Source organism: Tribolium madens, unplaced genomic scaffold (genome assembly GCF_015345945.1).
Source record: "Tribolium madens isolate multiple individuals breed KSU strain unplaced genomic scaffold, Tmad_KSU_1.1 Scaffold_91;HRSCAF=231;Tcas5.2_LG7, whole genome shotgun sequence".
Taxonomy (NCBI): Eukaryota; Metazoa; Arthropoda; class Insecta; order Coleoptera; family Tenebrionidae; genus Tribolium; species Tribolium madens.
The window spans coordinates 9,239,386-9,267,049 of NW_025401063.1; the positions used below are offsets into that span (position 1 = coordinate 9,239,386).

The 27,664-nt window shown below is 37.9% G+C and overlaps 9 protein-coding genes, 1 long non-coding RNA gene and 2 other non-coding genes across 15 annotated transcripts; 3 read left to right on the plus strand and 9 right to left on the minus strand.

Moving 5' to 3' along the window:
* Positions 1-491: 491 nt before the first annotated feature.
* Positions 492-4,131, plus strand: LOC123011899 (alanine--tRNA ligase, mitochondrial). Its single transcript, XM_044409603.1, has 11 exons — positions 492-753; positions 801-974; positions 1,021-1,166; positions 1,219-1,410; positions 1,458-1,602; positions 1,652-1,791; positions 1,838-1,985; positions 2,053-3,315; positions 3,362-3,519; positions 3,569-3,779; positions 3,828-4,131. The coding sequence occupies exons 1-11, from the start codon at positions 544-546 to the stop codon at positions 4,032-4,034; spliced, it is 2,994 nt and encodes a 997-aa protein (XP_044265538.1). The 5' UTR covers positions 492-543; the 3' UTR covers positions 4,035-4,131.
* On the minus strand, positions 4,058-9,536 carry LOC123011898 (anoctamin-8). 2 transcript variants are annotated; one of them, XM_044409602.1, is made up of 16 exons: positions 9,293-9,536; positions 9,002-9,245; positions 8,707-8,948; positions 8,539-8,655; positions 8,387-8,493; positions 8,145-8,330; positions 7,785-7,937; positions 7,600-7,735; positions 7,356-7,411; positions 7,054-7,128; positions 6,752-7,003; positions 6,501-6,698; positions 6,148-6,446; positions 5,518-5,878; positions 5,094-5,471; positions 4,058-5,044 (listed from the first exon to the last, which is right to left on the minus strand). In XM_044409602.1, exons 1-16 carry the CDS (start codon positions 9,390-9,392, stop codon positions 4,985-4,987), a joined length of 2,964 nt encoding a protein of 987 aa, XP_044265537.1. In that variant the 5' UTR covers positions 9,393-9,536; the 3' UTR covers positions 4,058-4,984. The 2 variants fall into 2 exon arrangements, with proteins under 2 accessions (XP_044265537.1, XP_044265536.1); XM_044409601.1 differs by having other exon boundaries at positions 7,785-7,967.
* A 146-nt stretch (positions 9,537-9,682) lies between these two features.
* LOC123011913 lies at positions 9,683-10,522 on the minus strand. Of its 2 annotated transcripts, none has more exons than XM_044409621.1 (2): positions 9,951-10,522; positions 9,683-9,898 (listed from the first exon to the last, which is right to left on the minus strand). In XM_044409621.1, exons 1-2 carry the CDS (start codon positions 10,361-10,363, stop codon positions 9,760-9,762), a joined length of 552 nt encoding a protein of 183 aa, XP_044265556.1. In that variant the 5' UTR covers positions 10,364-10,522; the 3' UTR covers positions 9,683-9,759. The 2 variants fall into 2 exon arrangements, with proteins under 2 accessions (XP_044265556.1, XP_044265555.1); XM_044409620.1 differs by having other exon boundaries at positions 9,683-9,901; positions 9,951-10,517.
* A 343-nt stretch (positions 10,523-10,865) lies between these two features.
* Positions 10,866-11,533, plus strand: LOC123011914 (iron-sulfur cluster assembly scaffold protein IscU). Its single transcript, XM_044409622.1, has one exon. It carries the CDS (start codon positions 10,970-10,972, stop codon positions 11,423-11,425), a length of 456 nt encoding a protein of 151 aa, XP_044265557.1. The 5' UTR covers positions 10,866-10,969; the 3' UTR covers positions 11,426-11,533.
* On the minus strand, positions 11,472-15,299 carry LOC123011896. The gene is made up of 4 exons (XM_044409600.1): positions 15,093-15,299; positions 14,794-15,043; positions 11,668-14,743; positions 11,472-11,616 (listed from the first exon to the last, which is right to left on the minus strand). Exons 2-4 carry the CDS (start codon positions 14,877-14,879, stop codon positions 11,536-11,538), a joined length of 3,243 nt encoding a protein of 1,080 aa, XP_044265535.1. The 5' UTR covers positions 14,880-15,043; positions 15,093-15,299; the 3' UTR covers positions 11,472-11,535.
* Positions 15,300-15,369: 70 nt separating this feature from the next.
* Positions 15,370-17,798, minus strand: LOC123011909 (sorting nexin-2). Its single transcript, XM_044409615.1, has 7 exons — positions 17,484-17,798; positions 17,281-17,427; positions 16,822-17,230; positions 16,652-16,773; positions 16,156-16,599; positions 15,958-16,110; positions 15,370-15,907 (listed from the first exon to the last, which is right to left on the minus strand). Exons 1-7 carry the CDS (start codon positions 17,577-17,579, stop codon positions 15,857-15,859), a joined length of 1,422 nt encoding a protein of 473 aa, XP_044265550.1. The 5' UTR covers positions 17,580-17,798; the 3' UTR covers positions 15,370-15,856.
* A 59-nt stretch (positions 17,799-17,857) lies between these two features.
* Positions 17,858-19,424, plus strand: LOC123011910 (protein PRRC1-like). Its single transcript, XM_044409617.1, has 6 exons — positions 17,858-18,064; positions 18,117-18,363; positions 18,413-18,615; positions 18,665-18,767; positions 18,824-19,151; positions 19,201-19,424. Exons 1-6 carry the CDS (start codon positions 17,983-17,985, stop codon positions 19,309-19,311), a joined length of 1,074 nt encoding a protein of 357 aa, XP_044265552.1. The 5' UTR covers positions 17,858-17,982; the 3' UTR covers positions 19,312-19,424.
* LOC123011917 lies at positions 19,366-20,374 on the minus strand. Of its 2 annotated transcripts, XR_006413174.1 has the most exons (4): positions 20,207-20,374; positions 19,962-20,157; positions 19,698-19,744; positions 19,420-19,532 (listed from the first exon to the last, which is right to left on the minus strand). It is a non-coding gene; the product is annotated as an uncharacterized LOC123011917 (long non-coding RNA). The 2 variants fall into 2 exon arrangements; XR_006413173.1 differs by lacking the exon at positions 20,207-20,374 and having other exon boundaries at positions 19,366-19,532; positions 19,962-20,195.
* Positions 19,597-19,664, minus strand: LOC123012267. Its single transcript, XR_006413208.1, has one exon. It is a non-coding gene; the product is annotated as a small nucleolar RNA SNORD31 (small nucleolar RNA).
* LOC123012266 lies at positions 19,854-19,919 on the minus strand. The gene has a single exon (XR_006413207.1). It is a non-coding gene; the product is annotated as a small nucleolar RNA SNORD31 (small nucleolar RNA).
* Positions 20,375-20,645: 271 nt separating the features above from the next.
* Positions 20,646-25,149, minus strand: LOC123011900 (translation elongation factor 2). Its single transcript, XM_044409604.1, has 9 exons — positions 25,007-25,149; positions 24,460-24,674; positions 24,209-24,402; positions 23,744-23,952; positions 23,165-23,424; positions 22,349-22,992; positions 21,459-22,141; positions 21,144-21,401; positions 20,646-20,927 (listed from the first exon to the last, which is right to left on the minus strand). Exons 1-9 carry the CDS (start codon positions 25,007-25,009, stop codon positions 20,859-20,861), a joined length of 2,535 nt encoding a protein of 844 aa, XP_044265539.1. The 5' UTR covers positions 25,010-25,149; the 3' UTR covers positions 20,646-20,858.
* A 578-nt stretch (positions 25,150-25,727) lies between these two features.
* LOC123011904 (solute carrier family 46 member 3-like) lies at positions 25,728-27,662 on the minus strand. Its single transcript, XM_044409609.1, has 3 exons — positions 26,193-27,662; positions 25,903-26,143; positions 25,728-25,847 (listed from the first exon to the last, which is right to left on the minus strand). The coding sequence occupies exons 1-3, from the start codon at positions 27,397-27,399 to the stop codon at positions 25,766-25,768; spliced, it is 1,530 nt and encodes a 509-aa protein (XP_044265544.1). The 5' UTR covers positions 27,400-27,662; the 3' UTR covers positions 25,728-25,765.
* Between the last annotated feature and the right edge of the window lie 2 nt (positions 27,663-27,664).

Below are 27,664 nucleotides of genomic sequence, written 5' to 3' on the forward strand. Positions count from 1 at the left end.
TATAAATAGTTTGCTTTAATTGCAATGTATTTGTTATGTTTCGTGGAATGAAGGACTACTTATATTAAGAACTTGTTTATTCTTAGCGACGTTTCGACAACGGCGATTGTCTTCTTCAGGCAATATTAATTTTCGGGGGTTTGTTGTTATTATGATGAACATGGGGGCGAATTGGGTCGTAATATCGAACCTTCACTAAAAAAAAAAATCACATTAGATATAAAGAAAACTTTTACATTGTTTGGAACCAATAAAATTGAAGGGACGAAGGCACCGAACTCTGTCCGGATTAAACGGAATGAGCATTAAAATGTGTGCAAGACCAATTATACATACGTAAAACTACCTATTAATTTTTTTAACATAAAAATGGCTTTTTCAGTTTCAAAACTATTTATTAAAAATTTTGCATTTCGGCTAAATTGTCAGTAGGTCAAATGTTTCTCCTGACATTTTAAAGTTAGCGTTTAGTTCAAATGTTCATTCATCTTTCGACTATTCTCGGTTTTTGAGGTTATAAAATGAAATTTTCAGTTTTCTAAAATGACGAAACTTTTATGGGGCTGTCAAGTCATCAAAACATCGACCCGAAGAATCAGCAAATATGTGGATAAAGACAGAACGGGTAGAGCCATCCGACAAAAATTCCTCGATTACTTCATTAACAAAAACAACCATAACTTTATCAAATCAAGCCCGGTGGTCCCTTTTTGTGACCCTACCGTAGCTTTTGTAAATGCCGGCATGAATCAGGTACAATAATAATGTAACACAACACTCAATTTAAAAAATACATCAAGTTCAAGGGAATTTTCATGGGGACACAGCAACCTCAGTACAAAAAGGTGGCAAATTCACAGAAATGTATCCGGGTCGGGGGTAAACACAATGATTTGAATGTTGTCGGAGGCGATGGTTATCACCACACATTTTTTGAAATGTTGGGGAATTGGTCGTTTGGAGATTACTTCAAGGTAATAAGTGTAGTGTGTGAAACTAATTCAAATTGTTGATCTATAGCAAGAGGCATGTGAATTGGCATGGAAATTATTAACACAAGAATATAAAATACACCCCTCCAGGTTATATGTTACCTACTTCAAAGGTGACCCACTTTTGGGGATTAATGAAGATTTAGAAACCAAAGAAATTTGGAAAGCAATTGGGTAAGCAATTTTTACTGTTTTGAGACCACGCTTTAATATATAAAATGTGTAGGGTGTCAGAAGATAGGATTTTACCATTTACATCAAAAGACAATTTTTGGGAAATGGGGCTTACTGGTCCTTGTGGTCCTTGTACTGAAATTCACATTGACCATACAACGTCAAATAATCGGGCAAAACTAGTCAATAAAGGACTACATGATCTCACTGAACTCTGGAACTTAGTTTTTATTCAATATAATCGGTAAAATTAGCATTTTATTAAACGATTTTGTGATTATTTATCTGTAGAAAAAGCAATGAATCAATTGATTTACTCCCTGAAAAACACGTCGATACGGGTATGGGTTTTGAGAGACTAACTGCAGTTCTTCAGGGGAAAACAAGCAATTATGATACTGATAATTTTACTTATTTACTTAAAGCAATACATAAGGTCAGTTTATTATAATTCAACAAACAAATTAGATTGAATAATTGAGTAGAATTGCAGCAAAATTCCTGAATATCAGGGGAAGTTTGGTGAAAATGACTGGAATAGTTTGGATGCGTCCTACAGGATATTGGCAGATCATGCAAGAATGGTGACTGTGTGTCTTGCTGATGCAATGATTCCTGAACAGAAGTAAAGACAATCAATTAGTAAATTTTAATAAAACGTTCAATTTTAGCCAAAAATTAAGACGTATAATGAGAAGGTCTTTCTTGCTATGTGAAAATGTTTTCAATAAAGACAAGGGGTTGCTTAAGGAACTTTCGAACTACGTAATTGAACATTTGGGGTGTGTTTATACCGAATTGGAACGTAACGTCAAACAGGTGAATTTTTGATCAATTGTTGCTTAACATTGATTTATAATAAATAAAAATGTATTTGTAATTGCAGATACACCAAATTATCGATTATGAAGAGGAAGTTTATAAATCAGTGCGCAAACAAGCCACGGAAGAATGGAACAAACTAGCCAAAAACCAGCCCCAACTCCTCTCACTTGATATAAACGAAAACCCCACTCTAGTAGCCGGGTATAAAGAGATCAAGACTACCAACCCAAAATTTATCGACGCTCAACTCGCATTTAAACTCTATGACACGTTCGGTTTGGATGAAGAATCCATATCCAGTTTGGCACAAATCTTGAACTTACCTTTTAATGCTTCCGATTTACACAAACAGCTTGAACTTGCAAAAATTCGGAGTAAGGATCAGGGTCTAATGTCGGGTCCTAGCGTCTATGACCAACTTAACAAAGCTAAAGTCCCTAAAACCGACAGGACTGGTTTATATTGTTATGAAAAGAAAAGTGGAAAGTACGTTTTCGACAACTTGGATGTCCGTATTTTGAAAATCATTAAAGATTCTAAATTGGTCCGAGAAATCGAGTCGGAAAATTTCTGTTCTTTGGTTCTAGACAAGTCCAATTTTTATACAGAGGCCGGAGGGCAAATCAGCGACAGAGGCACGATTCAATTTGGTGATTACATGTTTGAAGTGACTGAAGCACAAGACTGTAACGGGTACATTTTGCATAAAGGGTTTCTTCGTTCAGGGGAGAGTGGGCGTGTTAAGGTGGGTCAAACTGGTACCCTGAAAATCGACTCTGATTTTCGTCTCAAAAACATGAGAAATCATACAGCTATTCACTTGTTAAACTCAGTATTAAAAAAAGTGAAAGGCGCAACATGCCAGAAGTCGAGTAAAGTCACTCACAATTATTTCAATTTAGACGTTGGAATCTTTGACGAGAAATTGTCATTTGATGAGTTAGAATCAGTAGAGAGTGTGATAAGAAAAGCAATTCAGAGCCATCTGCCTGTTACTATAACCGAGTTGGATAGTCAAAAATTGACCACTTTGGATGAAATTATTTTAATCCCAGGTGAAGTGTACCCAGAAACTGGGATCAGAGTGGTGGAAGTTAAGAGTTGTGAAGGAGTTTTGTCACGTGAGCCATGTTGTGGTACCCATGTTTTGAATACAAGTGATATTGAGGACTTTTGCATCGTCAGTATGAAGTCACTAGGGAGAAGTACTACTTCTATTTATGGTGTAACGGGATATAAGGCTAAAGTGGCCAGAAGCAACGGAATAGAACTCTTAAATAATTTGGAAACTCTTGGGAAAAGCGTTTCAGATAATATTGATAAGGTAAAAAATCAAATCCTATAGCTGGTATGAAACAAATCTATTCTAGCCTGATGTGTTAAACATGGCAATAACATCTTTTAAGAAACAATTGAATTACAGTGTTGAAGACGAGAATATTTTACCGGTTATTGTAAAACAACAATGCGCCGATATTTTGAATAAAATTAGTAAGCAAATTAAGGATTCAGGCAAGAGAAATTTAAGGTGAGTTAGTAATTGCACCAATGTAAAGAATTTCATTATACTTTTGAAGAGAGTTCATTGAAATTGAGATGCGTAACGCTATGGAGTCAAATGTTTCACACACAAAAAATAATCGGAAATATATGGTACACTACTTACGCACTTCACTTGTTTTGGAAAACGTTTCGTTGCAAAAAGCGACAAATTTATGTCCTGACATTCCTGTTTTGATAATTTCTTATTCTGATAATACAGTAAAGGCCCGTTGCTGCGTTCCTGGGGTAAGTTTAAACAAATCATAAGCGACATCTGATTTTCATTTATTAAAGAATATGAAAAATGCCTCTTTTGATGCTGAAAAATGGATGAGGGAGACCGTCGCAGCGATTTTTAAATGTTCTCTTGTCCCTTCCAAGGGTTACGACCCCTCTGTTGTGTGCAATATGAAAGCCAAGCGAATTAAATTAGAAGATTGGGATCCTTTGTTGCAAGAAAGTCTCGAATTGGCTAAGAAATTCGCCGAGCAGAATTTGTAGTAGAGAAATAAGATTGTTTTTTTTTTAATAAACACTTATTTATTTTTATTAAATACATAGTCAACAAGCTTAACATTTAAGCAACATGAAAGTTCGACAAGCACAGAATTTGTCAATTTTTTTTATTTGTTTTTAATGCTGTGGATAATCACATTATTAAAATCTGGCTAAAAATCGAACTAATAACAATAATACCAAGGCATTTTTTCGTACTAAATCTCAAAAATATTTGCAGTCTTATTGTTAGTTTCCACTATTGAGACTTGATAAGCGCTACATAAAAAAAATAGTGGGCCAGGTGTACTATAACTGGTATAAAATGGCGACCGTTTTAGACGGGTTCGTTAATTTGAGGCTTTAGCCGGGACAAAGCGGACGGCAGACTAAACAAATACTAGGTGAAGGCTAGGGTTGCTCCGGTAGTTATTTTATACACTTCGTGGGGTTACACTGGCCGCGTCAGAAGGCAATGCAATACAACATACTGGACGAACATTACTCTAAATGTGGCCAAAATATAGAAACTATAATCAAAGGATTGTAGGGTGTCTACAATGAACCCAACGAAACTACAGCGGCTACGCAACCAAGCAAAAATCCAGCCGATCTATTCACTAATTATTAATTGTTACAGTCTTACCGCTACGTGAGGATAACACACAATCTACAGATTATAAAAAATAATTTAAAAACAATCTTATGTAACTATTAACATTAAAGTTTAAATATCTAAAAATCAGCTTACCATCGTTTAAAAATCGGCATTGTAATCTGTTTGATTTTTAAACGTTTTAAACTATTATTGCTCGATTCACGGAATACTCTTTCACCCGAATGAAATTGAAAAACATGCAAGTTCGTGTCGATAAAACAGAAATTCTACTTTTCATTTCTTAAACAAAGAATAATGCTTACACGACGACTGAGTAGGAAGAATGCGAGCAAAGTTGCTACAAAGTTCCGCTTTGATTAGGCCGTACGTTACGTCTCACATCTTCCAGTTGAATGAGCTAAAACAACTCAAATAACGCAAAATTAATTACTTAATTGACCACTCACCTTTTCGATGGGTATGCATGACAATTCGCCGCCTCCACATTGTGGGGGCGGCAGTGGTGCCGTGGGAGTCACCGGCTTGTTCGCCGCCTTCTCTTGCGCCTCCCTAGCTCGACGCTCTTTCAACTTCAACGAGAAAATAGCCACAGAACGGGCCCGTTTCATTAGGCTTTGCTTCACTCTCGTTTTCTTTGCTGCTAGTTCTTCAGCCGCACGAGCTGCCTCATCCGCCTCCTGACTCGACACGCTGCGAGCGCTATCGCTGAGGGAGGAGTCAGCAGGGGCGGGGCGAGCCCGGTTAGGCGGCTGGGGAGGGGATCGTGGGCGCGGAGGCCACACGGGACTGCTTTTCAACAGGTCCGAATCGGAACTAGAGGCGTCCTAACCAAAACAATTAATCGTCTAGTGCGAGGTTTTTTAGACTTGCCTTGGGGGTGATACAGTCAGTACTTCGATGTATATCGGATTCCTCCTTAAGGCGTTTGGCCCATTCGGCACCGCCTCCAGGCCCGATGGTCAAATGATGCGTCTGTTCGGGGGGTACCTCAGCTGGGGCCCACTCTTTTGATTTCCTCGGCTTGAACGGTGGAATTTGTTGGATACTATCAGGTGTTATAGAGACGGGTTTGGGATGAGTTGTGCTGGGCGCTGGTGAAGTGGGAGTCGGTACCGGCGTTACATTTTGCGAATGTGTTGTTTCCTTCAAAGTATCGGTCATCTCACGCAGTTTTATATCAAGTTTGTTTTCATTGCCGGCAACCAGACTGTGACTCGGCGACACTGAAAATCTAAACAAAAAGTCACGTTCACGATTAAAGTGATATGACATCGGCTAAGCGCAGTTTTAAAGCAAATGACTACGTCAAAATGAAGAAGACGTGCTAGAAAAGATCGATATGGTTTTGCATAGTGACAAGAATTTTTGTTTTTGGCGAAGCACAAACTTTTTACCATTGGATGAGGCCGCCCCTCACACGAGACCTAAATGGAATACAACCATTATATTTATTATATATTATACAGAAACGACCCTTAAGTTGAATCAAACGCAACTCACCTCCCGACTATTTTCGCTGATAATTCTTCCGGTGAAGGCGTCGACGTGTTAGCCATTCGGCTGGCTTCCCGTCGAGCCCACTCGATTTTGGCCATTTCAGTGGCCAACCAACCGGGAATGTCCGGAATAGCACACGTGATGATGAATCTGATAACAAGCATGATATGTTCCAAGGCCACGATCAACAGAATCGTCTGAGTGGCGGTCATATCTGGAAACATCCGATGCACTTGCCCTGATAAACCAATCAGAGCACAGTTTACCAAAACCGCCATTATACTCATGTATTCCATACAATTCTGAAACAATTGACTTGATTTTGATTCATCCACTCTAATTGGGCGAGTGGTTACCTGCCACGTGCCGATATTTGGCACTCTTTGTCCAAACGGCCTTTGACACACATAGGCCAATTTGAAAGCATCACTCCTGATTTCTATCAAATTATTCAACAAGGCGCAAACCGCAGCTGGAGGAAAAGCAGAAGAGAACAAGATGACGTATCCTAATTGCATTGTCATTTCCAAATGATCGGCAAAAGTCCCATCGTACTATCAAGAAATTTAAATCAAGAGAAATTATTTGAAAAGTTATTTTAACAGACTTTATACAAAGAACTCTCAAGTTCGGCTTGACTCATGCTCCGTTTGTTTGCTTGTTCGGCGCTCGGTTCTTCTTTAATTTCGGGTACTTTTTCGGCTTCCTCACCAGGTGGCGGTCTGGCATTTTGTGGACTTAAAGCGCCCCACAAATCAAAACTCATTTTAGCCAATCGCAAGTGTTCAAGCATGTACGGCAAGGCCGACTCTTTTAGGTTACCAATCACTTGTCGAGATATCAATAACGCAGCCAATTGCTAAAACAGTAGGGTGTACTTTTTGTTAATAAGAATGAGTAGGAAGTTACCTCCTTGAGGCGCGCTTGATCTTGTAAATAAAAGGCGATGTAAAATAATGAAAGGAACGAATTGACAAATTGAAACTGAAACACAGAACGATTTATAAAAATTTTGTTTTAATAATAATAATAAGGTTTTTAAAGATATTAAATGGACATGTAACGAATTTTCCAAAACTTGACATGCATGACGATGCAATGATTTTAATATACTTAGTGATACTTTATATTGGGGATAATCGAAGAGACTAGTACGCAGTTAGAAGAAATAAAGGGCAACAAGCTTTGTACAAGTATAGAAGAATACAAACCAAGGCCACTTTGCCGATGAGGTGGTTTTCGTACTTGGTCTCAAGACGGTAGTTCTCTGAGCAGCGTGGTAAAAACATAGCTCACAGTTAAATAGTTAGCACCTACTCTAGACTAACTACTAAGAAACAAACAATACAACAACAAAAAATTATGCTCTTTTCGTGAAGGTAAATCCATGCCAAACGTTAGTTTTAATAACTACCGCGTGTTTTATTGATTACTTTTATGTCGCCTATAACTCACCTTTATCGTTGAGCCAGATGGCTATTTTAAAGTAGGCCTCGTCCATTAGCGATATAACAACAGCTAACATGATTTTGGGGAGATACCCAAGCCATATGGGCAGTCCCCTCGCACTTAGCAACCCGTCCCACCAATCCTGAAACAGTTTACAATAACCCCGCCCTCTGACAAGAATACCAACCCACCTGAATTTGTAATGAAACAATCATGACGAAGAAAACGGTTGATAAACAAATGACAATAATCGGTACCGAAATGCAATATCTGAAAACGTGTCTCTTCCATGTGGGATGCCAGGGTTCCAAACGGCCGGTCACCGGACTAGTATGGAGGGGTCCCTGGGAACATATCATAACATGTCGCGCAACCTAACACGTCGACATGTTACAGCACTATAAGCTCTCTAAAGAAATAAAGCGGCATACATAAAGTACAAAATAAGCGCGAAAAAGGTGCTTGCAGCGATGACATTTCGCAACTGATTGACAGTTGTCGCAAACGTCAAGTGTGTTAATTTAATCGTTGCCTAGTAACAGTGGGCGTACCCTGAACAGAGGGCGAGGCTCGGCGAGGAGGTCGTCGCGCTGATCCAAGGTGCCCCATCTGAAGGCCAATTCAGCTGAGTACCGTTTCCAGGCTTGGAGGTAAGTGGTGACCCAAACCACATTGAAGACTGAAAACAAGACGTAGCCGACATCTTCCAAAGTCTGGTGTTTGCCGTTACAACATAACTGGAAGGAGAAACATAGGAGGCGAGTTTGTTTTGCGATTGATGATGGAGACTAACCCAAAATAAAAATCCAACGATCGCCGGAATGCTCAATGCTGTAGTGTAATGGCCCAACCAGGCGAAATACATCCCAATTTTGACCCCGAAATATTCGGTTATTTCATCTAGAAATGACAACGCATTAGAGTCCGTGCTGTTTTACCAGTTACCTAGGGGCTGCCGGGCACAGAAGTCTCGAACCCATGTGTTTTGAAGACGTTCAAGGGCTGCGGGTTCGTGTAGGGGAAATACCTGCGAGATTATTCCAGAAGTCAAACATTTAGGGACTGAAAATAACTGAATAAATTTCAAATTAATTAATAATTTTTGTGTGGTACCAATGGGTTGTCCTTCGAGAAGTGTCAACCCTGGAATCGCTTCACGATCGTTTGTTTTCGCCCTTATACTTTCTAGAAGCCTCAATACCAACCACTGTCTCTCCTCAGTGGTAAAAAAATGTTCCTCAGCGTCTGATCCCTCATATGACTGGAAGTCCTGTACTAGAAACTCCTTCAAGCCACCTCCTTTGCTCTCTTTTAAAATTTTGGGAAGATGATATTCTTCAGCAGCTTTGAGCAAACTGTAATCGCAAATATTACTCACTGAGACATTGATTTGTTCGTGATGATTTACATAGACAAAGGTGCTGTGAGGTAAAATGCACTGCTTTGAGTGGAAGCATGATGTCTTACGTGTACCGTAAGCCCCGGTGACTGTCTCAACTTGGACAGCAGCCATAACAACACTGAATCCTCGGCACCGGGCGGAAAAACAACAACAACATCGCAATTCGGCGTCGAAATTCGCTTCAACCAGAGTCGTTTTGGGGCCAGGAAGTGGCCGGCACAAGGGATCTTCTTTTTTAGCAGTTCCGAGGCTGTAACAAGTTGTTCCAAGAACACGAAAAATGCGAAAACATGTTACCTTGCTCAATTTTTTCTTGGGCACACTCGACCAACTTGCGGCGGCGAAGATTGCTAGCAGGATCGGATTCCGGCGTCGCCATTTCACCCTCATTTGACATTCGAGACCACCGAAATACACAGTTGCGGTCACGCAAGAGGATGTAATCAATGAGAATGCCAATGTTAGATAATAGGTTGACGTTACGCCTACTTCTCACTTAGACATAACGCCATTTTTAAAAGGTGTCTCTGTCACGGATGACGTTTAGGGGTGCCAACGTAAACAATTAAATAACATTTTTTTTTGAAAACAATAATTTTTTTAATGAATCTATTAGCTTATCTATTAACTCTAGTTTTAATTTACGAAGGATAAAACTATGTTTTTTATAGGGTGCCAACGCAAAAATTTTGGAAAAAAATACATATTTAATAGGTTAGTTCATACAAAAATATTAGGTATTTACAACAAAAAATAATTAAATATTATCGATTCGTATTGTGAAGTTCAAACAAAGTCTCGTCTTCTTCATCCTCATCAAGTGGAAGAGGTGTCATCTCTATATCACTGCGTCGTGTCCTCACACCGTATTTACTTACCATCACAGGTTGTTTGCTTTTTTTACTGCTAATAAAACTCGTCAGTCATTAAAACAACAAATTATGTGTTAATTTACCCGCAATAAGTCTTCAAGGCCATGTAAACAATTACTAATGCTGTTAAAATCACAATAACGGAAACACCCCGCAAAAGGGCACCAGATTCCATTTCTGTTGATTTGAAAACTTTGTGATCTTCAATTTTTGTTTGATTTTGTTCGGATGTTTTGTTCACAATTGTTTTCTTGGGGTCAGGATGAGGCGCCTCTTGAGGTTTGACAAGTTGGGGCTCAACTTTTGCTTCATTTTTTACGTGTACTGTTTCTACATTATCCTTGGTTTCTTCTGCTTTACTGACTTCTGCCTTTTTTCCATCATTCTGAATGGGTATCACATTCAGCAAATGCCGGTTATTTACATAAATCATTTCATTAGTTGTTACAATAGAGGTTAGGTAAAAAAACACAATCAAAACAACAAAAGAAGACATTGGATTAATTAACCGCAACAACACATCAAAAATTTTCAGATATTTCAATCACATTTCACTTCTTTTACGAGATTTAATCATTATTTTATATTTTTTTCCAACATATTTGACAACTGTAATGTCAGAATGTCACTTGTCAAAATTTAAGTATTTTTTTTATATATTTATTTTAACAAGATGAACGAGTTGGTCTGACTAGGGGAAACCCAACAATTAACTCGTTTTATTGGGTACTTAAAACTTGAAATATATTTGTTCTAATTTTGAATTTGTATTTTTAATCTTAGTGCTAGAAAGTAGAAACTGCTTGCCCAAGAATTTAATACCACCCGAAAAAAAAAGTAAAATAAATAAACTGTAAGCATATCTATACTTTACTATAGTGGTATAGCTATTGCAGTATTACCTATTTTGCAACAAAAGTATGAAAATCTCTATTTCTATATAAAAGGATATAATGTTAATGGTGGTTACAAATTCCCGATTGTAGAATTTCGGGCGCAAACTACATGAGGCGCTTATGTCTTATGTCAAATTTGAAGGTTAAATTAGTCAAATAAACATATTTTTAATATTCGAGAAGAGTGATAACGCAAAAATTGAGGTATGGCGTTGAGTTCCTCCTCAAAATTATTGCGTGCTGTCGAGCCGTTGAAAGTCCTGACAGCTGCCTACCACCCCAAAGTGATCGATCATTACGAAAATCCTCGAAATGTTGGTTCTCTTGACAAGAATGACGAATCTGTTGGTACAGGTCTTGTGGGGGCCCCGGCATGCGGAGACGTTATGAAGTTGCAGATCAAAGTGGATGAGAATGGAAAAATCATCGATGCTAAATTTAAGACATTCGGTTGTGGATCAGCTATTGCCAGCAGTTCCCTTGCTACAGAATGGGTAAAGGGTAAGACAGTAGACCAAGCCCTTGAACTGAAGAACACTGATATTGCAAAAGAATTGTCATTGCCTCCCGTCAAGTTGCATTGTTCCATGTTGGCGGAAGACGCAATAAAAGCGGCTTTATCAGATTACAGGATTAAACAAAAGAAAAAGGAAGAGAAGTAAATGTTCAACGGGATCGAAAGGTTGTGATATTCAAATTGTAGTCGGATTAAAATTAAAAAGCTTTAATGTGTAAATTTGCTAAAATTAATTAAAGTTATAAATAATCTCCATCATAGTTTTTTTCCGATATTGCGTTGACCTTGCGCTGTTCGTATTGTTATGCATTTTTTATCTAAAAATGTTAGTAAGTCCTGAAACAAATAACTATCAAAAGCAGATCCTGAGCATAAAATTAATTTTACCTTAATATTGTATTTGTAACCCTGTTCCTTTAACATTAAATGTACATCTTCCAATTGGAGTGGCTCATACAATAATATATCTTCCCTAATTTTGGGGTTACTCATTACCAAATTGTGCCATGCTATGTGCAAAGGCAATCTACATGATAGTATTCGCTTTGACTGAGTCCTTTCAAAAATTAATTCCTCTTCTTCTCCTACATCACTGATAATATCTTCAAATTGATTAGTACGCCTTTTTTTCACAACTTTACCATCCTCATCTTTAACTATTGGATGTGTCGCTTCATAAATATATTTCAATAGCTTAGCACCTTTACTTCTTTTGAGCGGTTTCAGGCCAAATTTATCCAATTCTTTACAAACTTGAGGAGTATTCATTTCGTCGTAATTGGCCATTGGAGTTACATTTTCAGTTTTTACTATGATAGAGGATTTATTTGGAGTCTCCATTTCTTGTCTCTCAGTGAAACTATCCTCAAGCTCGACACTTTTCTTGTTTGTGAATACTTGTTGAAAAGGCGAATTAAAAGTTTCATGTGGAGACGACATTTGAGGCGAACAAGCCGTCAAAGGGGCATCATGGTTAGAAATTTCATTTGAAGGACCTGCTTCAGATAATTCTGAAATTTTGGGACTATTATAACTTCTATTTTTAAGTTTTAATCGTTCAGACAATGATAGCTCCATATTTGGAAAACCAAATTCCTCGTCATCGGAATAACTATCACATTGCAGATTTCTTTTGAGATGAGGAGTGCCATATACACTTGAGTAATTCACTTCATCGTCCCTTATGGAGATGCTTTCTTGACTACAACTCTCTTGCTCCGAATCATCTTCACTAGTGCTTATTTTTTCTAATTTTCGTGGTGGGGATGTTTTATTTCTTTTGGGCGGTTTCGAGCCAAATGTTTCCATTTCTTGTTTAAGGGTGAAAAAATTTTCAAGCTCTGTCCTTTTATTGCTTGTGGGTACTTGCTGAAGAGGTGAATTAAAAGTTTCAAGTGCCGACGAAATTTGAGGAGAACAAGCAGTTAAAGGGGAAGAATTATAGTTGTTGGAAATTTCATTTGAAGGAACTGCTTCAGACAAATCAGAGAGTTTGGGAGTACTGTAACTTCTATTTTTAAGTCTTAATCGTTCAGACAATGACAGATCCATATTTGAAATACCAAACTCTTCGTCATCGGAAATATCATACTGCACCTTTTTCTCTGGAAGGGGAGTGTTAAACACACTTGAATAATTCACTTCATCGTCGCTTATGTAAATGCTTTCTTGACTACAACTATTTTGTTGGGAATTATCATCAACGGTGCATATTTTTTCTAATTTTTGTGGAGGTGGTGTTTCATTTGTAGTTAATAAATTGTTTACATATTTAGTGACATTCTGGTCAAGAGAGTCCCTAGGTGCAGAAAGATTGAGATTGAGATGAAAATCTGTGCATTCTTCACTATCAGACTCTGTCAAATCAACACTTTCCATTTTTTCTTCGTTATTTCGAGAAAGTTCTTGATAGTCTTCGGATTCGAATAAGTCGGGAGAAATACAATCTCGAGATTGCTTAGCATCTTGATAACTGGGATTGGCGGAAGTCTGTGATGATAGGCATGGATTAGGAGAGTCATGTATTTGAACGGAAAAATTCAACTTCCCTCTACAACATATTGGAGAAGAAGTGGCTTTATCAGGAGAAATTACGCAGCTTATGTTTGGCAAGATTTCACTTGAAATCGGGTAATCCTCTCTCTGCATAGAGAAATTTTCCCCATTGTTTACATCAACAAGTTCAACAACAGGCGATCGTGATTTTCTAGTAATTTCTCCACAAGCAGTCAAAAAGGAGTCTGATTCTGGTACATAAGATGTCACTTCCTCATCGTAAACAGCCCCAAAATTCGCTTTGGTGGTTTCACAATCAATGGAAATTCCTCTTTCTGAGTTTTTATTTTCGTTTGAACTTTCGTCGGAGTTGTTTAAGTTTATTATTTGAGAGTTTCTTTTCTCCAAAGTTATATCTTCCTCCCTACTTCCATATGAGGACAAGCTGCCGCAAATAAAATTTGGACTTCCACGTGCACATAAACTGTTCCAAGGTGATGGTTGTGTAGAATGTATTCTGAACGGGGAGGTTTGATCTGGTTCTAAATTTTCTTTACCGATTTGTAAATAACTTTGCAAAAATTTTGGCACATTTGGTGATGTAATATCATCCCCTATGGCATCTTTTTCACGCTCGGGTGTGGGCTCTCGACCAGGGATACTCCTCCAATCTTTCAAAAGGCATCCACAAAGTGATTTAGCACTTGGTTCAAATCCTTGTACGTAGAAGCGACCCTTCACGTTTAACTGCTCTAACTCCATGTTGTTTATCATAAATATTTTCCTTTTTGTGAATTTTTGAAGAAAGGGGGAAAACAATTCATGTTCTTTTTGTACTATCGACAAACACATTCGTTGATTTTGAGCCAAAATCAGTGAAACTTTTGACGAAATTAATGATTCTCGTTCCTCTTTAGTACGAAGTTTGAGGATTGGGGTTACATATCTGTAGCGTGATTTTTTATTCTTTTTGACTGTATCTAGTTTTTCTTTCTTTTGCTCTACTGAAATCCTGTTTTTATTATATCCAAACCCAAATTTCTCAAAGGCTTCTCTAAACGAATCCTTTTTTTCTTGTGAGCTGGGGGTCCGATCGGGATTTTCAGCTTCGTAGGAGGACTTTGAGAGAGCCAAAGCCATCTGAAGGTGGTCCACATTGACGTCAATATGTCTGAAATTATCTTTAACAAATTTTGTAAGAGGCACTTGTGTTTTCTTGCGTTTTTTAACATTTTTACACGGTGGTTTCGCGTTAACTATTTTTGACACTTTATTGATCGCTCTGGGAGTCTTAAAATCGTCTAAATCACCCGCGGAGTCGTCGAGTTTCACATTTTTCACTTCACTTAAACAGTTTTTGTAAGGAGATTCTGACAAGCTACATGAACTTTCAGATTCGTCGGAATTGTCTTTAGTGACTTTAGCGAAATATTTCGAAATCTTCCCCGTTTTTGTAGCGCTAATAAAACTACAGTAATGAATTAGACAACTTTATTACAGTATTTACACTAGACTAACCTATGATTAACAGCTTTAGACGTCTGGCTTCGAGTTGAATTTTGTGTACCACGGCTGCGGCTTCGTTTTGTCCCTGTAGAGCTCATCTTCTTTTGCGTCTTCTCTACTTTTCAATCCACTAAACAATTCTAAATAGCCCGCTTTTGTTACAAGGCTAGTAGCGTTAAAGCGTCGCTGGGTTTCAAGACTGTCGTTAAACTTGCCTTCTTCTAGTTGATTTTTCCTAAGCTTCTTGGCTTCGGGCCACAATCTACAAATTATGACCAGAAAAATGATTTTACAACAAACTGTCAACTTACTCAAAGAGTAACCAGAACAGACCCCCGGTTGCTATAATGCCACCTGCATAGTAATTTCTCTGAACGTAAAAAGGGGTCCCTTTAGTTCTCCGAGGCTTTCTGATTGATTCGTCAATGTTTCTGTTTGCCATAGCAAAGAAAAAAAATAAATGTGGTCAAAACATAACCTCGAAACTTATAGTCTTTCCTTAGTTCCTTTGATTTCCGCATAACCGACAGTGGCGCTAAAGTACAAAACTATCACCATCCATCACTAAAGAAAATAAAAGAAATCTAGTGCAATGTACAACTTTATTTAATTTTTTTTACATAATGGAAGCAGTACAATATTCGATAATTTATGCATCACTTGTACACAATGCCAATATGGGACCTAAATTACCTTAAATTTGCACTAGACTTGAACAAGAATCAAGCTACAAAAACTGAGCATATTCTTATCACAATGTAGGGTATATTATTCATGTTTCACACAAAGCACATAATAAATATAATTCTTTAGGCGATTTTTATATAACAAAGTACCTATATTTTAACGTAGCGCTGAAATACACAAGGGCTACAAAGTAACATAAATAGTTTCAACAATAGTTATAAACTACAAATATTTGATTATGTATAAATGACAAAAAAATATAATAAAAAGGGACGAATATGGAGACTCTTCGTGCTAAATAAGTTCAAAAATTGTATAATACATATTAAACTTCCGGAAATCTCCAATAGGAATGTCTATTCTGCTATTCTTTACAGATATCCTCTAGTCAAGCAATCGCTTTGGCTTGCGGCAAGAAGGCTTCCCAGTATTTAACAAGCTGAAACAACACAATCAATTTTGGAACTTTAATTTATACCACAGTCATACCTGGGCTTGGTGGTTGAGGTGGTTTTCAAAATACTTTATAAACATAATTTTAAAGTCCTGAATGCGACATTTTTCAAATCTCTCTACTTCCGTTTTGATCATTTTTGAGATCTTATCGAAATTCTCTTGACCGCGTTCTACTTTGGCTTCCCACTAAGGTAAACATTAGTATTTTTTACAACAGTTGGTAACACTCACCTCTATCACTTCAGCGCCGGCTTGATCCACCTTATCTGTCCTATTTGTTAGCTCCATCTTAGCTTTGGCTTCCCTTTTTTTGGCCAACATTTGTTGTGAATGTTGCCAATGTTGGAAAAGTTTGGTTCTTTCATGGAACGCATCACGAACAGCGCCGAGAAGCCCCAAATAATCCTTCAATAGCTCACAGAGAATGAAGAAATCTGTGTTAGCCTGTTCTAAATGCAATGCTTCTACTTTTTCTTCAGTATCTGCCAAATTAGACAGGGCCATAGAGAGAGAATTATGGTCTTCACAAGCGCTCAACATGGCCGCTGATCGAGAAACGCCGTTAGTCAGATGGCTCAATTCTTTTCTATAAGCCACCATCGCCTCAACATTGGCATGCAACTTCCTCAATTGAGTTTCAAGAGCCTCAATGTGCGCCAACTTATCCTCAAACCACTGAAATTTGATTAGGTATTAACTTGTAAGTACAAATTCGTGATTGACTTACTGGATCAGTCTCATCCATCTTGTAAGTAATCTTGTTGACTGTCTCGCCCACCTTATTGAAGAGTCGCATAACGCCAGCGCTGCTCAAAGCTGAGGTGCTTGTTGCTTTGGGCAATTCAATATCTAACAAAAATGAAATTGTAAAGGTGAAAAACAGTGAGATCTACCAACCTGACTCCAAAAACTCTCTAAAATCTGGATCCAGTACTAGGACTGGGTGTTGGGCAGTGCGTTTTAGGTAACGCTCCAAAGATGCGCGCCTGCGTTCAACAAAATCGTTTCCATTTGAAGGGCTGCCTTCAGATTGACTGGAAATCTTAATTTTAGTCATCCCAATGACACTCTTTTCAGGCGCTGGTGGTATAATCCTTCCGACCTTGAGATATTTCTCTGATAATTTGTCATGGAGCCCCAGAAAATCGCTAAAACGTCTCGTAACTGAGAATTCGCGTTTTTTAAATATTGGCATGTTGGTTTTTGTTGTGACTCTATAAGCCATATAAGCGCCCATCCCATCGCCCACTTTCTGAGGCTCCGTGATTGATATCTCTAAAAACTGGTCACCATGTGCAGCTTCGACCTAAAGTTTTTACAATATAAATAAAAACTCATCAATTGTGAAAAAATTACTTGTTCCATAGTGTCTGGCAATGTTCCACTGTTGTTGATTGGAACAGTCTCCATTTCAGGTTTCTGATCGTCCAGAGAAAGATTATTTAGGTCTGCATCGCCGTTGAGGCCTTCCTGAGTTTCATCTTTGTACGATTCGGGCTGCTCCTGTTGTAAGTGGGGGGTTATCAAGCCATATATCAAGTTACAAGCGTTATATGTACCTGTCTTGCCGACACAAATAAATCATCATCTTCTTTTCGATCGGAAAGAATATCTACGTTTTCAAATAAAGGGGGCGGCTCCACTGGATCTGCCATTTTATTTCAAAAGGTGATAAAAGCAATTATTTGACGCGGCCGGTCTGATTAACGACAAATGACAAATGTCAATCAAAAATTAATGTCAATAGGGATGCCAACTTAATTATTCATGAGGTGCTAACAAATATTTTTTTTTCTTTAGTGTGCTTAGAAATATTTACTTAACGATGACTAATGATGAAACTTTCAGAGGAGGTTTTGTAAACTGTAAAGTTTACTTTTTATTTTCATAAATAGATCATGTAAAACAAATAAAAACGTTTGCGTAGCTAACTTCATTCGCAACAGAAAAATCCCTAGTTGTGCCACGATTACATTTTATAGTACACAAATCAAAAAATCTGTTTTTCAAATATGTAATCATATGTTTACAATAATCAATCACTAAAAAGTAAATAAAATGTTACAAGAAGATTCAAATGGCGAGGCCTCATTTGAAATAATCGATAAGAAACAAGACGATGCCTCTAATGACAAAACAGGTGACACATCTGTAACCTAAAATCGACCTAATTTTATTAAAAATGATTCCAGAATCTATAAGTAGCGTATCATCCCCTTATTCGATACCGTCTCCCGGGGGCGTCGCTCTGCCAAGTGGAAATTTACTCTCAAATTTGCCACCTCCTACAAATCTCCCAGATTTCACACTTTGGCAATCTCAACCAGTCCCAGCACCTACCCCTTTACCCCCTAATATCACACCGGCGACTACACAAGAGAGTAAACATGCGGCTCCCGCACCGGTTAACGTCCAACCTTTCCCCCAAACCCAGTTTAGGTAAAATTTCACCTTTTGGGGTTTCAAGTTAATGCAATATAACTTGCAGTGCTGCCATACCGCCAAGTAAAGGTGTTCAACATGGACCAGTTCCCCAAACTAGTACAGACTCGAATCAAGGGGGTGGACTAATAGGCTGGATGAAAGATGCAGTCTCTAGTGGTGGAATATTATCAAAAGTTGCGGAAAAGGCGAAAAACTCCGTGGATTCACTTATTACAACTCTGGACCCACAAATGTCGGAATTTATTTGTAAGGATCCGTGCGTTTCCCAATCGTTTTTGCATAATTGTATTGTTAGATTCTGGAGGAGATATGGAGTTTATAGTTGTGTCGCAAGACCCGGATGAACTTGCACCCATACGAGAGGCAATTTTCTCAGTATTTGGTAAAGCTTGGGTGAAGTAATATCTTCATAATTCATGTCTTTTTTGTGTTATAATTGATTTAATTTTTCAAGTGGGGTTAGTTTAAAAGTTGATGACAGGAAACACCAAGCTGTGGGTTTTGAAGATGGTGTTAAAAGAGCGGAAGAAAAGTTAAAAACGTTAAGCACTAGTAAAGTGCCAACGATTGCAATAGAGAATATTCTTTTACAACAAAATGACGAATGGTTTGATTTAAGCGTCTTAGTTTTGAAGGATACGGAAAAAAGGATTACTTTAAAAACATATACCCAAACGACCCCAATCCCGCTTGATTTATTTGTCAAGTTGGCTGAAAAAGAAATGCCCAGTTATGCGAAGGGGTGCGATTCAACTGAAAAACTACTAGCGGCGTATTTACAAGTGAGTTGGGTTGTTTTTGTTAAAAAGTCAGTGTCAATTTTTTTTTCAGATTTGTAAAAATAATTGGCAACAAGAGGTGTGTGGGGTTGCTAGAAAAGAAACCTTATTTCTAGCAGCGAGGACAATTGCTACTTTATACAAAAACAGAACATCTAATTAAATCTCAACGAACTTAATGGAATATGATACTATTAATGATGTTAACAGTGGCATTTTATTCTAGATTTTATTTAATGTACAAAATTCATTTTATCAATATAGGCTTTAATACATTATCGTAGTATTATTTTAATGTTTAGGATTAGTTACATTAAAAAGCATTCGTTCTCTTACGCTTTTATTCATTTTTTTAACTACAAAAATAAAAATTTCCCTGGGAACCTGCAACAAAAACAACATTGCTTTTAATACAGATAAAGAACAAAGACTGTAACTAATATCTAATATGTGATCAGAAAAACCAATCAGTCACCGGTTTCAGACTGGGGCGGTAAATAAATCATCACATAATTATTAGAAAAAAATATATCTAAAAAAGTAACTCACCAGCTCATGACATTCTAAACCAAAGGACGCCTTCATGGTTTAATTATCTGTAAAAATGGATATAAACATTTTTTTAGTAAGACGTGTAATCAAAAAATTGCTTTTAGCACAACAGAAACACGACAAAAAATATTATAACTAAATGTGTGTGTTAGATGTAGTCAGAAAAACCAATCAGTCACCGATTTCAGACTGGGGCGGTATGTAAATCATCACGTTATTATTATTATTAATAGTAAAAAAGACCATACTCATATTACTCACCAGCTAAGAGCGCCTTCATCGTTTCTAATTATCTGTAAAATTGGGTATAAGTAACTAAATAATGAAGAGCTTAAGTAATAGTGTATCTAATCTTCCTTTGGTTAGACAGGCGGATCGCTGAATAACCATACACATGAAAAGAATTAATGTTCCCACAACGAGCACACCTCTTCACTTTAAAACATGAAACGGCCGGCTTAAATGTGTGGGGTATGTGTAATTGTTATTAACTTAAAAAGTCTTACCTTATTAGATAATGGTTCAACTGTTTCCAGGTTGTAACCTGTAACAATACAAAAAATGGTTACAACACAAGATCAAATCAATTATTTTTTTGTTATATGTAAATATTTCAGACCTGTTGAGCTTAAAATTTTACATCCATCACGGTATTATGGTGTGAAAAATTCATCATATAAACATTGAATGTACAAATTAAGATTTAAAAAGAAGCTCACCTAAAACTTGTTTGTTGAGGCCATAGAATCCATTTTATGTTGCTGCAACAAACTTTATTACAAAAATTATATTTATTCATACCCCACCTAACCTAGTGAAAATGAAATTCCACAAATAAAAACTCCTCTTTTATTCTCAACTCCGTATGTTAAAACAAATTCCTTATAATTAATCAGTTCAACTAGCTTAAATAAAAATGCACTGGTAACAATAAAAACCATTGTCTAATTCTTGGACACAATTTACTTGGAAATAAGTTGTCATAATATAGATTGAAATACAACCAATGCGTTGGGAAGCAAAAAACAAAGTTTAGTTACAACTGATTTCATGTATTTTCACCCTGCCAGTATATAAAAAAAAATATAATTATCAATTGCTTTATTGTATAATTTAAGATGAATCTTAAATAATCTGTACAAAACTAAAACCACCTCTTTACAATTTGTCCAAGTATTGTGTAAGATCGGGTAGACCTTCTTTGAGACCTTTCCTTTTACGCGTTTCCTGGAAAAACAAGAAATACAAAATTACAATCTGACTTCTCTTAAGAAGTGCAAGGTGTGGGATTGACCAAAACAATGTCAGTCCTCCTATTCAGGCCAGGAATTGAACTTCAAGACCGAAACTAAAAGACTATTGATTTCCCATCAAAAGCAAACTCCTGAACATTTAAAGCAATCCAGAGTTGTCTGAAGATGGGTCCCACTCGCAAACACGTACCTGTACAACAGTGTATGGTCTCGAGCTGAGCTCAAGCGGATCTCCGGGAAGAATTTGCCAATGATCGAACACGCATTGTGGGAAAGCTTGACCACCAGTGTTGGAACGTAGATCGGCGGTGAAACCGAACGATTCATTTACGGGCAAGTAGGCTTTCACCACGAACATTGGAGTACCGGCGACTTGTTGTTCTTCAAAGACGTGGCCACGTCTTCTGTTCAACACACCGTAGATACCACCGACGGCGACTTCAGGACACTATTAAAATTATCATTATTGTTATTAGAAGCAACTTGAAGTGACAAATTCCAGTACCTGAATCTCACACTGGTACACTGGCTCCATAAGCCTTGGCGCAGCCGTCAAAAGACAAGCATACAAGCAACGACGAGTGGTTGGAATAATCTGACCACCTCCACGATGAATAGCATCAGCATGGAGAGTGACATCATAGATGTTAAACCTTACACCTCTCAAATTCTCCTCAGACAAAACACCTTCTTTTGTAGCCCATTGGAAACCGGCGACTACGGAATCCTTAATTTCGTTCAAATATTGCACACCCTTCGTACAATCGACCAAGATGTTGGGACCAGTACCATCGGGACCGAAGCACCAGATCTTCCTGGCTTCCGTCACATCGTAATCGTACTTTTCTCCCAAATAGCGGGCACGTGATTTGAAATCGTCACGTGGGTTGACATTTCCTTCGTCGATGTCTTCAGCCAGACCTTCAGGCATTGGTACAGCCTTCATGAAAAGACGGTTGTGCTTGTTTGGTGATTTAGATAAGCACATTTGGTTCGATTCTTCAACGACGGTTTCACGATACGATACAACAGGGTCGGACTTCTTGATGGGAATGCAAGCGTGGTCTTCTTCAAGATCTTTAAGACAAATTTCCAAGTGGAGTTCGCCAGCTCCAGCAATGATGTGTTCGCCGGATTCCTCAATGATACATTGGACCATAGGGTCGGATTTAGCAAGACGTTTGAGACCTAACAAAAATAAAATTATTAACTATGTGAAAACCACAATTAAGACAAGGTTTTTCAATAAATTTGTCGTATTGTTAGGTTGTCAGTTGGCCGTTCTTTTGTCGTCAAAGTGATCAGAACAGGTCTGTGAGAAAGAACAATCATCATTGAAAAAACTTGTAGTGGGGAGAACTTGGGTAATTTTTACAACTATCAAATTAAACACACCTTCAACCAATTTGGGCAAATCGGCTGGATTCTTGGGTTCGACAGCGACACGTACGACCGGCGATACACTGAACTTCATAACTCTCAAATTGTGAGCATCTTTAAAGGTCGTGATGGTACCAGTTTTGACCAAAAATTGATCAACACCGACCAATCCGCAGATGTTCCCTGATGGCACATCTTCAATGGCCTCGACGTAACGTCCCATCATAAGAATAGTACGTTGGATGGCCTTTTCGTATAAATCTTCCTTCTTGCCGGGAGTGTAGTTGGGTCCCATGATACGTGCCTTCATTCCTGTAGCGACTTTACCAGAGAAAACGCGACCGAAAGCATAGAAACGTCCCTTGTCAGAGGTGGGCACCATTTTCGAAACGTACATCATTAGAGGAGCATTGGGGTCACAATTCTTGATACCGATGGCAGCTTCGTCATCGTGGGGACCTTCATATAACATTTCCATTCTGTATTTCTGGGCGGTTACCGGTGATGGGAGATGGATGGCAATCATCTGGAGGAGGGCCTCACCAGCAGGCAACCAGGTGCGCATCACAACCTTGAGGAGAGGTTTGCCGTCTTTGTCCTTGTCTTCGTGTTTCAACTGGATGCCAAGTTTGGGGAACAGAGCTTCGTATTCTTCTTTTCTGCAAAAGAAAACACATTTTTGACCACAACTCAGGGTTTTTATGACTTTTAAAAGAGTTAATTAAGGTCAGTTGGCCGTTCTTTTGTCGTCAACAAGATCGGAACAGGTCTGTGAGAACAATCATCCTTTCAAAAGTAACTCAATTAATTAAGAAAAAAAACGTTATTCACCTGTAGTTCATGATGCTGTCAAAGATCTTATAGATGGGGTCTAAGATGTACATACAGAAAGAGCGTTTGTTGTCGGCTTCCTTCTGTTTGGCCCATTTCTTAGATTTGGGGTTGAAGAAGTTTTCACCCCAAAGTCTGTTCATTAGTTTCACAACGTCAATCTTGAATTTCTCAGAGTACATTTCAGCGAATTGCTTAAGAGTAAAGGCCCATCCGTGGAGACCCGAACCGAAACCAACGGAACCTTTGCTAGGATCGACCTATCAAAAGAAACAAAATAAAAATATCTTCAAAAAATATTAATTTTAATGTTCCACATCAGGAAACTGCTTTAAATATTTTTAATGTAAAGCAGGGCAAATAGTGGATTTTTATCTGCGAGTTTCTTCTTGGTCCTAGTCAATTAAAAATTAAATAGACCTCCCGAATTAACTCGCGTTTTACTGACTGTAATCCGAAAACAGTGTATTTAAACAAAATTATTAAGGCATAATTTAGATAGATAACTAATAGCTTCCATGTAAGAATTAATAATTCACATAACTAAATCGTCATATCAGATATATCTGGTACACTTACATGAATGTTACCCATTGGGCCATTATCGTCGGCGTAGGTAGCAATAATGACGTTAACGTTTTCAACAATACGTTGGAAAGTTTGATAAAGTTCTTCTGAATCCAACTGCAATTCCAACAAAGCTCTGTCCATCTTGTTCATGAACAAAATAGGCTTTATACGTTCGGCAATAGCCTGTCTTAGTACAGTTTCGGTTTGTACACAGACACCTAAAATGCAATGTATATGTAATAAACTTTGTATTTTATTCAAATTTTCATAAAAATAATGTACAATTCATGCCGTAGCATGCCACAACTGGACATAAAGATAGAGGTCCTGTGGCAGCGTTTAAACACATGTTAAATTTTATCTTCTTCCATTGCACTGCCAACATCGTCGCTGAGCGTTGGTTGCAAGCAACCAATGCTCTGTGAAGTGGCTCTTGTTGTGCTGGAAGTGACACTTTTTATGAGAAAAACTTACCAGAAACGCAATCAACGACGACAAGAGCGCCATCAGTAACGCGAAGAGCTGCTGTGACTTCAGATGAGAAGTCAACGTGTCCGGGAGAGTCAATGAGATTAATCAAGAAACCTTTTTCATCCTTTTCGCGTTGTTCAGGGTTGGTAATAAAGACGAGATCCCTGTCTTCAAGTTCGAAGAACATAGAGATGGCACTGAAGTAAAAGGAATAATTAGCCACTTGGTAACAAGAATTTGAAAAGTGTACTTACGTAGACTTAATGGTGATGCATCTATCTTGTTCATCTTTTCTCGTGTCAGTAAACCTTGTTTCTCCTGCCTTGGCCCCGGCAATGATACCAGCTTTAGATACAAGAGAGTCGGTTAGAGTTGATTTGCCGTGGTCCACGTGAGCGATGACGGACATGTTACGGATATTCCGTTTCTTGTCCATCATAGCACGGATTTCGTCGACAGTGAAGTTCACCTAAAGGGAGCCACATAACATTAACAGATGTCCGGTAAACTTTCAACATGTGTTGACACTTGAACTAATTTCTTGGCTTATTTTTTCCATTAAACAATTAAATATTTAAAATTTTCGCACGTATTTATTTATTACAGGTGAGCAACAAAGCCAAATAAGAATTAGTAAACATAAATACTCGATAAAATGTACTTTCATCTTATTGTGCAATCTGAACAAATTCGTTAAAATTTCAATAAAATAAAGCAAAACGACCAAAATAAATTACCCATGGTGTACAGAGATGTTTGGAGAGTCATTTAACGTTAATAAAATTCACAAAAAAAGCTTACCATGTTGGATGTTTCTTGATTTGTTAACACACACAAAAATACGATACGCCAGTAATGGCGCACTCCCGTGAAAGGACGATTGACGTGAAGTGGGCTAGGAACTGCCACGCAGCTGCATCTTCACGGCGTTGCCAACTTGAAAAAAGTCACTAGTTTTTGTCGTTTAGGATGGAAAAAGCGGGTTGTTAGAAATATCATTTTATTTTTTTTGTACAGTTATGTTGCGGGTTTTTGGTTTTTAATTGAATACGAAGCCCAGCACAGGCATTCCGGTGAGTTTCAATCCGATCAGGGAAAAATTTACGCCCACATTTTCGGCATTCCACAAGCTCGGCCAAGTGGTTGTCCCATATCCTGTGGAAGGTGCCCACGAAATCCACTTCACCAGTGGCTAGTAGAGAAAAAAAAAGCTTGAATCATGTTTTGATATCTTATCAATAATTATTAAAAACTGTTTTCAACATTTCAACGGCATTAACGTATTTAAGCACCTTTGTGTATTCGCGGATATTAATTGCTTATTAGCGGCATACTTTGGTTTGGTATTTGTTTTATGTCGAAACGTATTTGTTGTGTGCAGCAGGATGAACCAAGCATCACATCCAAATATTTTTGAAAACATGATTTTTATTAAAAAAATAAAATAATAGTTTGTTTATCTTTGTTTTGCGCCATAATGAACAATAATTAATAATTAGTGAGAAGTATAAGAAGAAAAGCATTTTTTTTTAATAAAACGTTTATTTATGTACATTCTAATCATTTTGTTAACAAATTGACTTTTTGTGCCTTTTCTTTTTTCTCCTCTTGCTGATCTTTCTGATGTTCTCGATACAACCAGCTGCAACAAATTCGTGTTAAATGGGAGCCTTCAAAATACTCTTACTTGAATTTACTAGAATATAATAATCGCAGGTGCGGTTAAAGCTCCTCCAAGTAAAAAGAAGGAACCTGGTAGGAACTTTATTGTAGCTTTGTAGATAATATTGTACATGGGTCCGTAAACAAGAGGCATTAAAGCTTCAGACACCCCAAATAAAGAATTGATTTTGCCTAATTCTTCTGGGGGGACTAATTTTGATATAATTGATCTCATAGCGATGAATGAAGTACCGTTTAGAGCCTCGATTATCGCTCCTGAAATAACATTTGTTTGTTTCCTGAGATGAGTTCGTTGAAAACTTACCGATATAAAAAATTGTACTTGTAGGAGCAAACGCGTATACAAAGCAAGCGGCAATTTTACTCATGCTTGAAATCATTCCAAGGACAGCATCATCGACCTTAAGGAATTTGCTGAAGAACATTAAAGAGAAGACTGTTCCACAGACGTGAATGATAAATTGGAAGGTTGAATATAAACTGTAGTCGATTTCGTTCCATTTGAATCTATGTCGGACGAAGAGATACATAACTTGCATTTCGCCATGCATAGGTCCAATTATGACCATAACAAGGATCATGATTGTGCAAATTCGTCGCTTTCGATTACGTGGACCGTCTTTAAAAGCCACATTCAGGGTTTCCTTGATGTGTTTAAAATTGAAGAAATCTAAAATTGGATTAACTTTCTTCACATTCTTATCAACAATAAGTTCTTCTTTTTTCGGCGTATCTTTGACATATGCGATTGCATAAATCAGCCCTGTCATATACATGGATATAGCTAGAGAGAACACTCCGTAGAACCCAATTTCGTTATAGAGAATACCACTAAGGGCAATCCCGATGGTCACACTGACGTTAGAGAAAAGATTAACAGCACCGATTCTCAGAGTTCTAGTTTCCACAGACGAAATTCCACTAACGTAACTAAACACCGCCATGAACATCGCAAACCAGCCCCCGGTTAGAGCGGGAGGAACGGCTTCAAAAAAAGCATTGAATTCCATCGGCAACTGATAAAAGAAATATGTCGACAAAAGAAACCCAGTACATGTGCAAATTTCTCCAAAAATCGGGAGTATGATGCAAGGTTTGCGTCTTTGGTGACGGTCACTCCATGATCCCAAAAACAGGAGTAAGAGCGATGGGATTAAACTCTGAATGATACTTTTCCAAGTATTCATCGAAGTGATCAATGTTTGGGTGATGATTTCGTCTGTTTCATTATAACCAGATCGATTTCGGATACTTAGAGCATCGCAGATGTCTTTGTCCATGTGTAAATTTACGCGGCATGCCTTTTCGAGGCTGAGGTTTTGGGTGGCGATGCTTGCCATCACACTTGGAAGGACGTAACATATTAGAACTGGTTCGACAGTGATGTTGGTGAAGATGAGTTTGATTTTCTTGCACAAGGAGATATTTTTTGGTTTGGAATCCGTAGGGTCCTCTTCGGTTAGGATAGTCTGAAGACCGGCCTCGATGCTTTTGGATTTTTCCAGAGCCATTTCTCTTCGTATTGGTGTTAAGTGTCGAGTTCACTTACCGATAACGCTAATCACAGTACAACAAAATAGTAAATATTTGTCTGCGAGGGTGATTTTTGGAGGGTTTTACATTTTTGAAAGTTTTTGGTGTGAAGACAAGGATTTGAAGACAAGCAAAGAATGAACAAGAGGAACACTTATTGAGGGTATTCAATTAGATTTAGTATCAACTGTTTACTGATCTGTGTGACACTCGAAGATGCATTGTGTTTCAGTGAAATTTATC